Here is a 15,887-nt window from a genome sequence, read left to right as displayed (position 1 = left end):
ATACATACATACATACATACATACATACATACATACATACATACATACATACATACATACATACATACATACATACATACATACATACATACATACATACATACATACATACATACATACATACATACATACATACATACATACATACATACATACATACATACATACATACATACATACATACATACATACATACATACATACACACATACATACATACACACACGCACACACACACACATATACATACATACATACATACATACATACAAACATAAATACAAACATATACACACAATCATACAAGCTTCATAGAGCAAAAAATAATTACAGATGCAATAAAATGATTAGAAGCGATAAACGACGACGATGAAATATTCAACGTGCTGTCACATCCAGTGCATCGGAATATATATCTCTTTATTCTTTATCTGTGCTTCCAGGCATGTGTGTGTTATATTGAATCGAGATGTCTCAATATTGAATCGAAATGTCTCGATATTGGATCGAGATGTCTCGATACAAAAACGAGTTTTTCGATATTGGATCGAGATGTCTCGATATAAAAACGAGTTTTTCGATATTGGATCGAGATGTCTCGATATAAAAACGAATTTTTCGATATTGGATCGAGATGTCTCGGTATTGAAGCGAAACGTCCATGCTTGATCATTTCAACTTTATTTCTTTAAATGTTGGTTCAACGTAGCAGTGTGGATGATTGCCGTTGTTCTTATGTGACAAATCTAATTGTTTGCCTTTTTTAATTTTTAATTTTTCGGATTCGCAAGACCGCGTATTGTTGATTGGATTTGTGGATCTTAAAATGAAAGCAGCCTAATAATTTTGTTATATTTGAATATTCTGATGGTTGCTCCCCACCCGTGAAACCTTCATTCAGACCCCTTAAAGTTCGTGCTGGAGAGGGAGGGTCTGAGAATTCACAGGCTGGACCTGAGAGACAAGGGCCTTTACAGATGCTTCCATCTCTCCAAGGATCACGTGGTCACTGATGTCAGACAAATCAATGTTGATATTCTATGTAAGGAATTTGGTTATGTGATTTTTATTTCATTCTAATTTATTAAATAGAAATTTTAAAATGTTGGAATTTTCAAATTTGATGTTTCCTTGAACCAAAAAGTTCAAAACAATTAATTATTCGTGGTTCGATTTGTTAAATTCTATTACTTGCGATCAACATACAGCCAACAACAGCAGCAACAACACAACAACCACCGCAGCAAAATCCATGCATTGACATCCCACAAAACCACAGATCCTCCAGTCGTCTTAAGACACCCATCATCAGAGCCTGCCATCAAAGGGAAGAACTTGACCTTGACTTGTCAGGCAGATGGCAACCCCCCAGTTCATTACGAATGGCTCAAGGTAATTCATAATTACATTCATCTCTTCATTCATATTAACTTTCATAATTTTATAAATAACTGTAATTCATCTCTTTTAAATCTCATAAATTCATTAAAATTTTATTTTGAGCCATCTTGTTACTTTCCAACAAAAAACTTTGTACGTAGGAGAAGATGATCACTGAAATAATCCGAGCGAAGGTTCGTGTGGCAGAAAGCACAGAAACATTAGTTATTCCGAACTTCGATCAGTCAGACGAAGGCAGATACTTCTGCAAAATCTCCAACCCTCTTGGTTTCAAAGAAAATTACGTCGATATTCAAATGCTAGGTATTCGATGCCTTGTCATTGCAACATTTTAATTGCCATAATTTTTTGAAAGGACAATCATTTTAAATAACTTAAAGTTTGAAGTTTCGCCTGCAAGTAAACCTTTAATTCTGCAGTGCCACCAAAGATATCACTCTCAATAACAAACACCTCTCTTTTGGAGAACTCCACTCTGAACATCATCTGCGGCACCACAGGCGTGCCAGTGCCCAAGATATCCTGGACCATGCTGCCCATCAACAACAACCAAACTAACGACGTTGTTAGCAAAACATGTTACAGTAATTTGGAATCTATCTAAATCGTTCTGCTGTTAATATTTGCATCTGTGATCATTTTAGACATCGTTGCATTGCATACGATGGTCAACTGATTAATGGAAAGCTGTGAGACAATGTTAAATTAATAAATTTGGTTCCAAACGAAACAAACCTTCTAGAAAATGGATTCTTTGCACGAACGCAACCAGCCAGGTGTGAGCACTATCGTCATCCAGAGATTGAAGAGGAAGCATGCTGGCAAGTTGACGTGCAAAGCTTCAAATGTAGCGGGAACAGCTTCGTCATCGGCCACCATTCTGGTCGAATGTTAGTTGATCCAGTGTTTTTGCATGTGAATGTGCTGGTTTTGTTGATAAGTATTGTCTTGTCTTCATGATACTTTGGACAGTTTTATTTCATTTTATTAAACTTTCTTTTAATTATTAATCAATCTGTTTGAAAACATTGCTTAGCCAATTTTGACATTTATTTAACGACAGCATGACATGGCCATGACAACATACATGATATAACAAATGTTATAAGAAAAAGTATGTTTTCGTATGTGTTATGCTTGTGGTATGCAATACAATTTTTAGTTGTTATGGTGTAACCGACTATCGTCAAATTTAATATCAAATTTTGCAAATAGTGGTGTTCATTTCAGTCAAACCAGAAGTAAAGATGGAGCTAATTGAAAATTTGGACTCAGATGATGAGGAGGAAACGGAGAAAAAGTTCATTTCTGTTTTGTGCTTGGGGACTGGTTTTCCACTTCCCGACCTGTTCTGGCTGCAAAACAACAACAAATTATTCTCCGATCAAAATGACAAGTTCAGCATCACCCATCGAGTTGAATCGCCAACGAAAATTCTTTCATATTTGAATGTGAGATTATAACTTTTAGCTGTTTGTATTAAAACATAAGATGGCTAGAACTGAACGATTTTATTAAATTAAAACGATAGATTTCTGAGGTGAAAAGTAGAAGAGAAACATTAACCAACCTGTCCTGCCTGGCCAGGAACATGCATGGCAATGTTTCGACGTACCTGGAAGATGATGACGCCATTGAAGAGGGTATAAACAATTTTTTCTTAATTTTTTAATGAATTGTCAACATTTTAGCAATTAAATGTATGTGTATTCTCAATTTCGCAAGAATTTGTATTTAGCCGTTAATATAGTCATAAAATGTTCATTTTTAATTTCAGAAGAAATAGATTACACGATGAAGTATTATGATGAGACTACTGAGCAGATTACATTCAAATCAGAACAATCAACGAAACATTTGAAATCGATGGAGAAGCAGACGGACGTGGAGCCGAGCAGTGGTGTGAAGTTTGTCGTCATCGTCTCAATTGGGTGTGCGTTCGTCATAGGCCTTATCGTAACCGCCGTTTTAGCCAATTGCTTCATTCAAAGGGAAAAACTAAAAAAATCCGTTCCAATTGATTCCGTATTTTTAAAACTGCAAAAACCCGTCATCGTTTCAAAAAACTCGCCTGCAGTTTCATCACAATCTCCGAAGGTGTTGGCTGCCATGAGGAGTAGTGATCCGAACGATTCCTTGACGAAGAAGAACATGGCTGTCAAGTTGGTGAAGAAGTCTCCAGTGTCCATCAGCACACGCGAAAGCATGGGAACCAATTTGAACGGCTACTACAAGGGCGACTCCGTTGATGACGTCATCGATCAGTTCGCTAGCGTTTCATCAGATAAACTTCTCGATTTATGATAACTATTTTTTTTGCCTTGTTTTGTCAGATCAGGAGAACTATTTATCGATAATCAAATTTTTGTCATTGTAAATGATTCGTGCTCATCAGATTTGTGTTTACAGTTTTGATTCTAATTGTCAATGTTGTTCTTGATAAAAATTGCTCTTTCTTGCTTATTGTCTATTATGGTTAGTAGTATTATTTGTGTTGAATTATTATCCTACAATCACAAAAACCTAATTTTTTTGTTTTCACATGTTTTATACTCCAATTTATTTTATTGAAATGACTGGTTATAATATATGAATTTGTATATTTAAAAAGTTTATAACAGTGAAATATTAATAAGTCAACGCTTTCGAAATATTTGTTGAATAACGAAAATGGGATCTGGCAGCAGCAACAGTAGGAGGCACAGTGAATTTTAAACAAAACTTCTTGACAAAATTATAAAACCTTCTTTCGATTTAAAAGCACCTAAAAGAAGATAATAATTTGTTGGGTCACTCATCAAAGTCCTCAAAGTTTGACCAATCATTTTATATTTCATTTTATTATTAATAAATTTCCACGAGAAAAAAATTTCAAACTTATAACTTTACACTACTTACAAGAAGATAAAAGAAGGGAAAGCCAATTGAAATTTCAGCTTACTCCCAAAGTTATACTTATGCAAATCTAACACTAAACTAACTTCAGGAAACTTCCATCTTTTTGTAAGGGGCGCAAAATTACAAATTTAAAATGTTTTTGAATGAAGACGTAAATGAAAAGAGGGGGAAATAGTTATCAAGCGCGTCCACCAAAATGGTAATGAAGTATTCGTTTCAAAATTATTTCATCATTTTGCATATATGAAAACATTCGATTTTAACCATTTTAAAATTAAATGAAAAAGGAAACCCTGCAGATGATTTAACGAAAACTTTTCTTGCACTGAACCGCTCCAATCCAATATTTATTTAGCTGGGATTTTAAAATGTAATAAAATGTTTACTAAAAAATTAAATGAGGCAGGCACTTGAAGTTTAAAAAAGACCGTTGAAGCCACTTGAACCTGTGTACGTACGTGCGTGCCAGGTTGAGGGCAGTGATTGATTCTCATGACAATTGGACAAAATGGAGATAAAACAATGTTTTTATTTATTTTTATCAAAATATAAGAAAAAAACATGAATTTATTAATTATAAACTAGAAAATAATAATGAAATTTGTGAGTTGATGATTGAAAAAAACTATTAGAGCATCGATATAAACCCCAGACAATTTAACAACCTCGCATTATTTTTATTTATAAACAGTGTTGGAGTTGAGGCAAATTTGTAAAAAAAATGTTTAGCGATAAAAACAAACATGAAAGTAAACTATAAATTGTTGAAAATGTATTTTATTTCTGAATTTATACGACGTTTCTTCTGAATAGTTTCGGAATTTAACTTCTCTAATACTCTTCAAACCAAAAACGACAAGCAACGAGATGAAGCAATATCATGATGATTGTTGGAAAAGACGTTACAGATGTAGATAGGTACACACTGAATCTGTCGTATTACACAGCGCCACGACAGATTTTTAAAATATGGGCACACACACATGCACACAAACATGCACACACACAACACAAACATGCACACACACCACACAAACATGCACACACACCACACAAACATGCACACACACCACACAAACATGCACACACCACACACATATGCACACACACATCATGCACAATTTAGACCAATGTGATCTTACTTCAATCGTACGAGTGAGTCTAAAGGTCTTATTTTTTCCGTTAATAAGCTAAACATGCAAGTCGGAGCGTGGACTTTGTTGAGGTGCGTTGAGATGTGAATGTTTAATGAAACGTACAAATAGATGGATCGTGGTTTAACAGTTTGCAGATAGATACAGTTTTTAGTTGTAGTAAGGTTATAGTTTTAGTTACATAATATTATCATCTAATTATAATTAAAATAATAATTAAAATAATAATTATAACTACACAAATATAACCCGAACCAGCTGACCATCAGCATGCCTCACCCTCCGCTTAAGATTGACTTACATACACACATTCTACCGGAATCATGGCCTGACTTGGAAAAAGTTATTAAATTTTTTTATAAAAAAAAGTTTTTTTTCGGACATTAAAAGAAAAATTTTAAAATTATAAACTCCAGAGATACGGATATGGCGGGTGGGTGAAACTGGAAATAAAAAATGGGAATGGTTACATGATGAAGGATGGAAAGCTATTCAGGCGGGTTGATGAGAACTGTTGGAATGTTCACCATCGAATTAAAGAAATGAACTTCACAGGTCAACAGCATTAATAATTGTTTTATTCATTTCTATTCGATGCTTTAAAGTTTCTGAAATGTTGGCACCGCAGGAGTCAATTATCAGGTCTTATCCACCGTCCCAGTCATGTTCAGCTACTGGGTGAGCTTTAAAGTTATTATGGAACAAAAAAGTGTTTTAAATTGGAGAATTATTAGAAATGTTAGAAAATAATGCATTTTAGGCTGAAGCCGACCACGCGAATGAAGTTAGCCAGTTTCTGAACAACCACATTTCCGCAACTGTCGATAAGCACCCTGACCGCTTCATGGCCCTGGGAACGCTTCCTCTACAGAGCCCCGCCCTCTCCGTCGCCGAAATTCAGAGGTGTAAAAAAGAGTTGGGTTAGTTGGATAAATAATAATTTCATTTATTCAGGCAGAAATGAATTTGAAATGAATCAGTTTGACAAAATAAAGTTTTTGAACAATGTTAGTTGAATGATTCTTTGCCAAGTGAATGAATTTTGTTGCTGATACAACTGTCAAATGAAGCTATCTCATAACGATTCGTGGAAATAAAATTTATCATGGTTTACATGAGTTTCAATAAGCCCTTTTTGAATATTTTATATCACTTCAATTAGATATATACAAAACCATTAAATAACATTATTTTACTTTGGTTATTAATATAAAAAAAACTAAAAAAATATATATTCTTCTTTTTAATATTTTTTATTTAAATTTGAAGGTCTCCCAGGTTTTCAGATTGGGTCGCACGTAAATGATTGGAACTTGGATGCTGACGAATTGGAACCGGTCTTTCAGGTTCCGTCATTTTTTATTACTCTTTAAAAAATCGGAATCTGACAGCCGCAAAAACTGTTACAGCATGCAAGATGATAGTATAAAATAAAAACAGGATTGAATGGAAATTAGAGAACGGAGTAAGAATATTTAAGCATATCAAGCAAGGAAAATAAATAATGGTTTAAAAAACAAATTAATTAGTTAATTAATTGATTGACTAGTTAATGACTAAATAAATAAGTTATGTGCTCATTATAGAAAAAGCATTCCGCGTATGATATGATTCTTTTGTGTGCATTGAGAATGTGTGCAGTGCATCTACTTCGTGTGGTGTGGTGTCGTGTGGATGTTTGTGGCATACAAGTTTAATACCAAGCAAATAAGTGAAAAACTGTATAATAAAGAATTGTATGATAAGGAAATAATAATGAGTAGGTGTTCCTAGACGACGAATGATTGTTATTTGAATGGCGATGGAGTTCGAGAACATCATCTTAGTCGGAAGTTGAGTAAACGTTTTTTGCATCATCACAAACATTATCGGATAATGACTTCAAATTTTGTACGAATATCAAAGACTTTAAAGTTTGACTACTTTACTGATCTCAATAAACACTTAACCAGGCCTTGGTGGATAATGACTGCTGTCTGTTCATCCATCCATGGGACATGGAGACCAAGCGATTGGATCAGTACTTTTTACCCTGGCTCGTTGGTTTGTAATGCGAAGTGTTCAATGCAAACATTCAAATGCAAATAAATATTTTGATCGTTTTTATTGGTGCAAAGGAATGCCAACGGAGTCAACAACGGCCATCTGCAGTCTCATATTTGGGGGCGTTCTTGAGAAGTTCCCGAAACTTCGAGTGTGCGTTGCGCATGGAGGTGGTTCAAATTGTTATTTTTGTTTTTGGTAGTGTAGTTGTTGTGGTGTTGTTGTTATTGAAATTGCAAATTTTTTGACCAGTTGATTTGTGACAAATTTATTCGTAAGACCAATGGCCAGTTCTTAAACGACTTGAATTCGTTCTTGTTCGTTTGTTCAACTTTTTTCGAAATCTCCGATAGCTTTAGTGAACACTTTTCTACATTTTTCATGTTGCATAGGTTGAATTAGCATGATCTTATCTGTTATCACACGATTTACAGCTTGTGTACTTATTTTGTTCCCCTTCTGTTGTTGATGATGCTTGAAATAGAGTTTTGTTGTTGATGTTACGCAAATACATATTCAACTGTTTATTAAATGTCATATGCTGTTAATATAATTAATTGGTTATTAGTTTTATGTATTGTTGTCGTTTCAGGTGGAAGTTTTCCATACACGTTGGGAAGATTGGAGCATGGTTATCACTCGATACCTGAACTTTGTGCTACCAAGTGCAAGCTAACTCCAAAACAATTTGTTGGACGGTTGTATTTTGATTCGCTGGTGCACGATTCGGAGGCGCTCAAGTTCCTGGTACAAACAATGGGAGAGGTAACTTAAATTAGAAGCTGATGCTGTCAACATTACGTTTTTCTTAAGATTGTTTGTGCTTTTGTTAACTTTTGTTATCTATTATTCTTTAAATGCTGCTGTTGTGATAATGATTCATACTTGAATGTGTGCTTTGGTTCACATGCTACATCTTGCAACATGATTGTGTGATTTAAGTCAACAAATGAGGAAATGTTTTATCACGAAAATTCTATTTATATCACAACATTTTTACAAGCAACACTGACAACGTAACCAGGATCAGGTAATCTTAGGAAGCGACTATCCCTTCAGACTGGGTGAAAATAAACCAGGATTATTGATTGAAAGTATTGATTCATTCAGTCAAACTACTAAGGTTTCACATTCTTTTATATTTTATAAAAATTTTCCCAATTTTAATTTGAGGCATCTGAAAACATTTTGACATGTTATTTTATGGTTTGGTTTTTTATTATTTGGTTTCATTTAGGAATTATTTTATAATTTTTTATCTATTAGGAATTTCATTTTTATTTTAGTAACTTTTTCTCTTTTTGTTTATTTATACATGAATATTGTTTTTACTGCGTGTTGGGTGCCTCCCTGACTTGTGCTGCTACAAATAAATACATTTTCAGTTTATTTTGCATGATAAATGTGAATTATTTGTAAGAACATTATTTCTTTGTATATTCGTTACTGTTGACATAGCATACCAAACCAACTTATACACACACACACATATATATATATTATATATATATATAAACATATATATATATTATATATATATATTATATATATATATTATATATATATATATATAACGGAATGTATAGTTAACTTAATAATTTTGATCACAGAACCAACTTCTAGGATTGAACGCCCTAAACTTTTTAGGAGTTGACAGGACAAAATGTTGTCAGGAAAACCTCTTCAATTAGACCAACTGCTGAACAGCACCACTTTCTACGTTTTACTGCAAATTTCGTTTATATATTCTAAAAAACTCTCAATTTTGAATATTATTGATAATATTATAATTATATACAATTTGAAAAAAATGATTATTTTAATCTATTAAGAGGTCGTTGCGATCGAAGTTTTTTAAATTTTTCAGTTTCTCTTTCTCATCAGTAATTTTAATGAACTTGTAACCCGGCATTCTACAAGGAATCCTAGTTTTCCAACATTGACCTTTTTGTATAAACTTTTCTGTTTCCTAAGCTAGTTTTTCATAATTTCGTTATTCATTTCTGGCGCTAACTGATTCTCAACACTTTTCTTTAGCGTCCCGATTCAAACGCTTCAAATCTGCTTTTTCTTTCTTTTCTTGATTGTTCAAGTTTCGCATGCAATCAACATACGTAGTTTCTATTGTCATTAACTTTGTTTCAATAGCTTTTTTAAAGATATATCACCCACCACCTTACCAAATTTTTTTCAACGATGCCAAAATTCCTAGTGCAACAACTATTCTTCAGTTAATTAACTTCCTATTCAATTTTTCGATAATTTTTCGATCTACCGAGAAATTAAACAGGAAGTTAACTAACGCGAAACATGCTGCGATTTTCATCAATATATATATATATATATATATATATATATATATACAGCGTTGATTAGTTAACTGATCAAAGCTGAAAATAGGGTAATATTTCTTAATAATTGTACATACGACGGTCTCGACCGTAATATGTGTGCATATATATATATATATATATATATATATATATATATAAAGGAAAAATTCAATATTGAAATTTTGATTTGCCTAAATTCAAATTCCGCTTTATATCTTTGCGTGTATAGTATATATTACAATAATGACGTAATACTCATATACATATAATAATTATGTAATTATTATATAAAACCATATAAGTGAAAGGTAAATTACGAAACAATAAATAGTGGTAAAGTGCTGCGACGTCGCTGGAGGTGTATGCTCTCAGGAATCATAACAAATCAAACATTCAGAAAGATGTAGGAGTCGATTAGTAACACGACGTGTCTGAAAGCTTCAGGAAAACCCCCGCCCATCAGCACAGCAGTTGTTTAATAATGTCTCCATATGTATATAAAATCAAAATATTCAATTTGTCAAGAAATATAGACAACTGAATACGAATAGCAAACCCGTCTATAGTAAATTAAACTTTATAAGTAAGTGGAAGTTTAAAGAATCATTTGTTTCCAAGTTTGACGAGACATGTAGGTCTGAGGCTGAACATTTGAACAGAGAGACGATTCCTAAAATCGATGTACCGGAAGATAAAATGCAGAACAATAAAAATTTGAACGATTTATTTTCGAGACAAAATTGTAATCATAACAAAAGATAACATCAATATATAAATAAATCAAAACTGAAATTACACTTAATAAACAACTTGAATGACCAGGAACTGCATTGAAAAATAGTGATGTGATTGAAGACCTGCTATCGATCGGTCGGTGCCTTCCAATTGAATGCCTCCGCAATGAAGAAGCATCATTGAAAATCGTGCCCCAGCAAAACTGGCACAATGATTTGCAACAATTTCGAATGATTGAATTTACAAAATGATTTTTAATAGCTTGAATGAATTTAACTGCGTTGTGCTTAACAGCCAACTTCTCCGTCGAACTGTCAGAAACATCACCAGTTGACAGGTGGTTTTTTAAATAAATTAACTATTCAAATTAGCTACCAAATAACTGACACCACCAACGACGATCGACATTATTCATGACATCATTTAATGGCAAAACATGTCAGCATCCTTATGACGTCATTCTCATTAGGAATATATTCCAATATTCCACACAATCGTACCACACACACACGCGCTTCTCACACACGCCACACAGCACTGGACAGAGAATGTCGTGTATGAAAATATATTATCAACATTAAGAAACGACATATTTCAATTATGCATCACTAAATAACATACTATTCATGAGATCACACAACTCCAAATATCCTAACATCACTTCACACATCGTAACATCCCATCAAACATCCATCACGACATCAATTCACACAGCATGGCATCAGACATCACAACATTAGTCAACACATAATAACATCACAGCACACATAATAACATCACAGCACACATAATAACATCACAGCACACATGATAACATCAAATTACTTGTCATAACATATCACATCACATAATTACATCACAACATAAATTCCTACAAGAAAACATCACACACCAATCACGACATTAATTCACACGCCATGACATCAATTCACGCATTGTGACATCACATCGGACATCAAGAAGTGACCTCACACATCACCATGCACACACGCCACCAATGACGACGACGATGACTTTATGACTTGAGCAATGAATGCACGACAGATCGGGCGTTGAGGTTCTTCAAGTCGCAGTAGGTCTGTCCAGTGCCGACGAAGACAATCGGCTGACCAGTGATGTAAGTCATCGAGATGGCCGCCCCAACCTGCAAATGTGTATGCATGTGTGTGTGTGTGTGTTTGTTTGTTTTTATGTGTGTTTGTTTGTACGCATCATTATAAATATTTGTACTATTAAATTTATTATAGCATTTTAAAGCGCTTTTTATTAAAACACATGTTGTCACGGTGTCAAAATGAAGCTTATCATCCCGTAGTTGATGTTTTATAAAAATTCAAAATGAAGACATATGGAATGTTCAAATTTTTGAAAAAAATTACACATTTCAAATGAAATATATCCTTCCCTGCATCTTAACTTACGACACCTCTCAACTCTTAATTAATCTCCTTGCAACTAGTTCCTTCCTGAGCTCTCCCTTCATTGCGACGCTTGTAAAACTCTTTCATCACTTGACATAAAAAGCTAACGAGATGAGATGAACTTAAAACGGCACTAATCAGTATGAGAAGAGGAAGCAACAAACACGCCGAGCCAACCTTGTCGTCGATGGTGTCGAACTTGGTGAGGACGATCCCATCGATGAGGTGAGGATCGTCAGCATCAGAAAAATCGGCAAGTGCCTGGTTGAACTTGACCAGCTGATCAACTGCATCGTTACCCACCAGGGCCTCCCCAACAAACAACACCAAATCAGGTTGGTTCCATTTTATCAACTGGCGTGTTTGTTTATTTGTTTGTTGTGTGTGTGTACATACATGTGTCGTTTCGTGCGTATGTGTTATATATGTGCCCACGTGTTGTAAAACGGTGTGCTGTGTGAGTGGTCGTTGAACCAAAGTTATTTTCGTGTTAAGTAATTCGTGCTATGAATTTTGTTGTTTTGCAAGACGCATTAGATTCATTCGTGTGCCAGGCGAGGTGTGGCTGGAAGGTCGCCAGTTATATAGTTGTGAAGAGTGCGTTCAATGTTTAATTCGATATATTTAATTCGGCATATTAGATATAAAGAAGTAAGATGCAACTCGTTCCTTTCATTACATAACACACCAGCCATCTAGCCAGTCATTCAATGCACCGACCAGCTAGCTGTTTCTTTGTGTGATTCAACAATGACCGGATGAACTAGTCACGTGATAAAATTAACAAAAATAATGATCACACACGCTCTTGAGAACTAAATGCTTCAAACAGATGAATCCACATAAGACGGTTCGATCTTTTGCTCAACACATCATTGATGATAAAACATAGAAAGCTAGACTGAGAAATTAAAGTGACCAACAACACATCAAAAGACATCCCTACCAACAACTGACCACCACACAAACATCAGCCACCAGGGAAAACATAACAAGTGAGCACAAGCCGGCCATCATTCAAAAAGAAAAACAATACCAACACAACATTACTACAACACCACCGAGTCACATCAACGCCAACAACTTCAACAACAACAACACATGTCAACACAGCAACAAATAAACAAGAGATGAGATAAACCTTGGCAAGCGACTTCATCAGTGGCTCGTTACCTTGCATCCTGCCTGCTGTGTCCACCAATACAACATCAAAATGGAAGTCACGAGCTGCATGTGAGTGTGGCGTGTGTGTGTGTGAACAAAAAAAAATCAAAAACTGATAATTTTATAAGAAACGTTAATAGAAGAAGCACGTAAGGTGCATTAAAATGGAGCTGGTAAACATGGAAAGAATAAACACAGCTGCATCCGTCATCCCACAAACAAAACGCAATACCATGTGCCATACTGATACACCCTCATACAAATTAATAAAAACATCGCCATGCAAACTCAACATCTTAGAAACAAACATGCAAGCAAACCATCCACCAAACAAAACGAGCAAACAAACAACCAAACGAAACAAGCGAATTTCAGATAGAAACGAACGACAGTTCAACTTGTACCGACCGTAATTGATGGCCTCCATGGCGACACCTGCTGCATCCTTGCCGTAGCCCTTCTCGTAGAGGTGTGCCATGATCTGCTCCTTCTTCGAGTGGTGTATGGCGTTCAGTTTGCGGCAGTGGGTCCTCAGCTGTTCGACGGCGCCCGCTCGAAATGTGTCGCATGCGGCTATCAACACGCGCAAGTTGTTCTCAATCAGCCAGTAGCAAATCTGTTGGCCAGGTGTTCAATTCGTCAAATTGCAAATTTATTCATTTTTGCATTTGTAAGGCGCGTGTTCGTGCCGGGCCGAAGGGAGCACGCCACGCATAATAATAACTCGTTGTAAACAAATAGCTAGGTCTATGAAATTTCTTTTTAAAAATTCAAGAAAAGAAGCACAGTTTGCTGATATCATATAAGTTATTATTATTATTTAATAAAACAATAACTAATAAAACTACTCTCCTCCAAAAACGATTGCAAGGTTAGAATGATATATTCATTTAATATTGTTTGACGAACCTTGGCCAGGTTGGTGGACTTGCCGACGCCATTGACCCCGCAGAACACAACGACGTAGGGCTTCCTCTTGGCCTGGGCATCGAGGGCGTCCCTCAGGATGTCGATCCTCTTGCGAGGGGTCAGCAACTGGACACATGATTCTTCCAGGGCCTGCTTCACCGTCGAGGCTACAGCTGAGTGCGGTCGCGTGAATGTGTGCGTGCGTGATGCCACGTGCGTGTATGTGCGCGTGTGTGTGTGTGAGTGATGTGTCAAGTGATGTGTGAGAATGTAAAATTGTGACGAGATGTTGCGTTCTGTAGTGCGGTGATAGGAGTGGTGCGGTGTGATGGGACGCTCGCAACATTGCACATATTTGACGTGGAGATGGATTTGTTGACGATGCATTATAGTATGTAACCAACTTTTAAATGTTCCGAGCACTTTTCCTTCGAGTTTCGTGATGACCGACTCGCACAGGTTGCCCGCAATCTCGGCCGCCACGTTCTTCGCTGGTGTTCAGTTTGGAGAAAGTCATTGAGACGACATCGTCACTCACAATTATTAAGACATCAATCAAACATCGTCAGGTCAGAGGTGTTACATACGTGCGGTGACTTAGTTTAAGTTGTTAAAAGACTACGAGAAAAAATATTCATGTGGTAAATAATTTAAAAAATTAATAAGGCAACACTGCACCGTCACTCAAATCTCAAATATATATATATATATATATATATATATATATATATATCTATATATATTGTTGTGTATATGTATTGTATATACAAATATAAGAACTGAAAACATATTTATATTCTCTGTTGGACTTTGATAAATTGTTATACATAACAATAGAAATGTTATTTGAAGTTTAATAAACGTTTATACGATGGGTTTGACATGATTCTTACTTATTTTCATTTAATTTCACTAGAACGTTCCAGCGCGGGGATCATGCTCCTTTCGCTTCATAATCATCGCCGTAACATTATTCCCCAAAATATTTTGCGGTGGCGGATAATCTCACTTCTTTCTTATCTACAAACACATCATAACCATTCAGAAAAATGCGAAACATTTTGTGTCCATAAGAATTCCATCCTCACCCTTAATTCGAACCAACTGTTGCTGTTATATAACATTATCCTGATCATTTTTTCACCCTTCTATAATTCTTTGGCATTTTGCAACAGATGTAATCTGCGTCCGTCAGATTCTGATTTTTTTAAGGAATATAAAATCAAAAAAAAACAAAATTGTCATCATCAAGGAGGCAGTAGAGGAAACTGACCAATGAGATGGTCCTTCATCTTCTCCATGGCAGGTTCAATGTCTTTTTTGGTCAGTACCTTCGATCCGACCAGGTTCTTCAGCCCGTCAAACAAACCGAACGCGCTCTTCTTCTTCGTCGTCATCGTCGTCTTCACCTCCTCACCACCGCCATCAACGTCATCGTCATCTGAGGAACTCTGCCTTCCGTCGTCATATTCCTTCAGCTGGCCAGCCATTGAATCATACCTTTCCTGTGTGTATGAATGTTAGTTAGTTGGTTAGTTAGTTAGTTAGTTGGTTAGTTAGTTGGTTAGTTAGTTAGTTAGTTAGTTGGTTAGTTGGTTAGTTAGTTAGTTAGTTAGTTGGTTAGTTGGTTAGTTAGTTAGTTGGTTAGTTAGTTGGTTAGTTAGTTAGTTAGTTAGTTGGTTAGTTGGTTAGTTAGTTAGTTGGTTAGTTAGCTAGTTAGTTAGTTAGTTAGTTAGTTGGTTAGTTGGTTAGTTGGTTAGTTAGTTAGTTGGTTAGTTAGTTGGTTAGTTAGTTAGTTAGTTAGTTGGTTAGTTAGTTAGTTGGTTAGT

General features: G+C 35.3%; 3 protein-coding genes across 3 annotated transcripts in view; 2 read left to right on the top strand and 1 right to left on the bottom strand.

The window, feature by feature from the left end:
• Positions 1 to 593: 593 nt before the first annotated feature.
• HELRODRAFT_173029 (hypothetical protein) lies at positions 594 to 3,705 on the top strand (the record flags this gene model as incomplete). The annotated part of the gene is made up of 9 exons (XM_009019671.1): positions 594 to 657; positions 902 to 1,042; positions 1,280 to 1,392; positions 1,542 to 1,704; positions 1,821 to 1,966; positions 2,144 to 2,291; positions 2,617 to 2,852; positions 2,933 to 3,044; positions 3,179 to 3,705. 9 exons carry the CDS (start codon positions 594 to 596, stop codon positions 3,703 to 3,705), a joined length of 1,650 nt encoding a protein of 549 aa, XP_009017919.1.
• A 1,823-nt stretch (positions 3,706 to 5,528) lies between these two features.
• On the top strand, positions 5,529 to 9,317 carry HELRODRAFT_185598 (hypothetical protein). The gene is given in 12 exon segments (XM_009019670.1): positions 5,529 to 5,612; positions 5,712 to 5,795; positions 5,870 to 6,008; positions 6,082 to 6,131; positions 6,214 to 6,373; positions 6,723 to 6,799; positions 7,406 to 7,496; positions 7,571 to 7,666; positions 8,089 to 8,261; positions 8,521 to 8,619; positions 9,107 to 9,193; positions 9,208 to 9,317. The coding sequence occupies 10 exon segments, from the start codon at positions 5,724 to 5,726 to the stop codon at positions 9,185 to 9,187; spliced, it is 1,038 nt and encodes a 345-aa protein (XP_009017918.1). The 5' UTR covers positions 5,529 to 5,612; positions 5,712 to 5,723; the 3' UTR covers positions 9,188 to 9,193; positions 9,208 to 9,317.
• Positions 9,318 to 11,579: 2,262 nt separating this feature from the next.
• The window catches only part of HELRODRAFT_79619 (hypothetical protein), a gene marked incomplete at both ends in the record, with an annotated part of 9,302 nt that continues 4,994 nt past the window's right edge, over positions 11,580 to 15,887 (bottom strand). The window contains 7 exons of the mRNA XM_009019669.1: positions 11,580 to 11,708; positions 12,163 to 12,339; positions 13,127 to 13,212; positions 13,558 to 13,765; positions 14,059 to 14,231; positions 14,463 to 14,549; positions 15,332 to 15,563. Of these exons, the coding sequence (XP_009017917.1) occupies positions 11,580 to 11,708; positions 12,163 to 12,339; positions 13,127 to 13,212; positions 13,558 to 13,765; positions 14,059 to 14,231; positions 14,463 to 14,549; positions 15,332 to 15,563 (1,092 nt within the window). The remainder of the gene's footprint in view (positions 11,709 to 12,162; positions 12,340 to 13,126; positions 13,213 to 13,557; positions 13,766 to 14,058; positions 14,232 to 14,462; positions 14,550 to 15,331; positions 15,564 to 15,887) is intronic.

Source organism: Helobdella robusta (assembly GCF_000326865.2).
Source record: "Helobdella robusta unplaced genomic scaffold HELROscaffold_25, whole genome shotgun sequence".
Lineage (NCBI taxonomy): Eukaryota > Metazoa > Annelida > Clitellata > Rhynchobdellida > Glossiphoniidae > Helobdella > Helobdella robusta.
The sequence above is the reverse complement of the archived record's forward strand: the minus strand, read 5'-3'. Positions and strand labels throughout refer to the sequence as shown.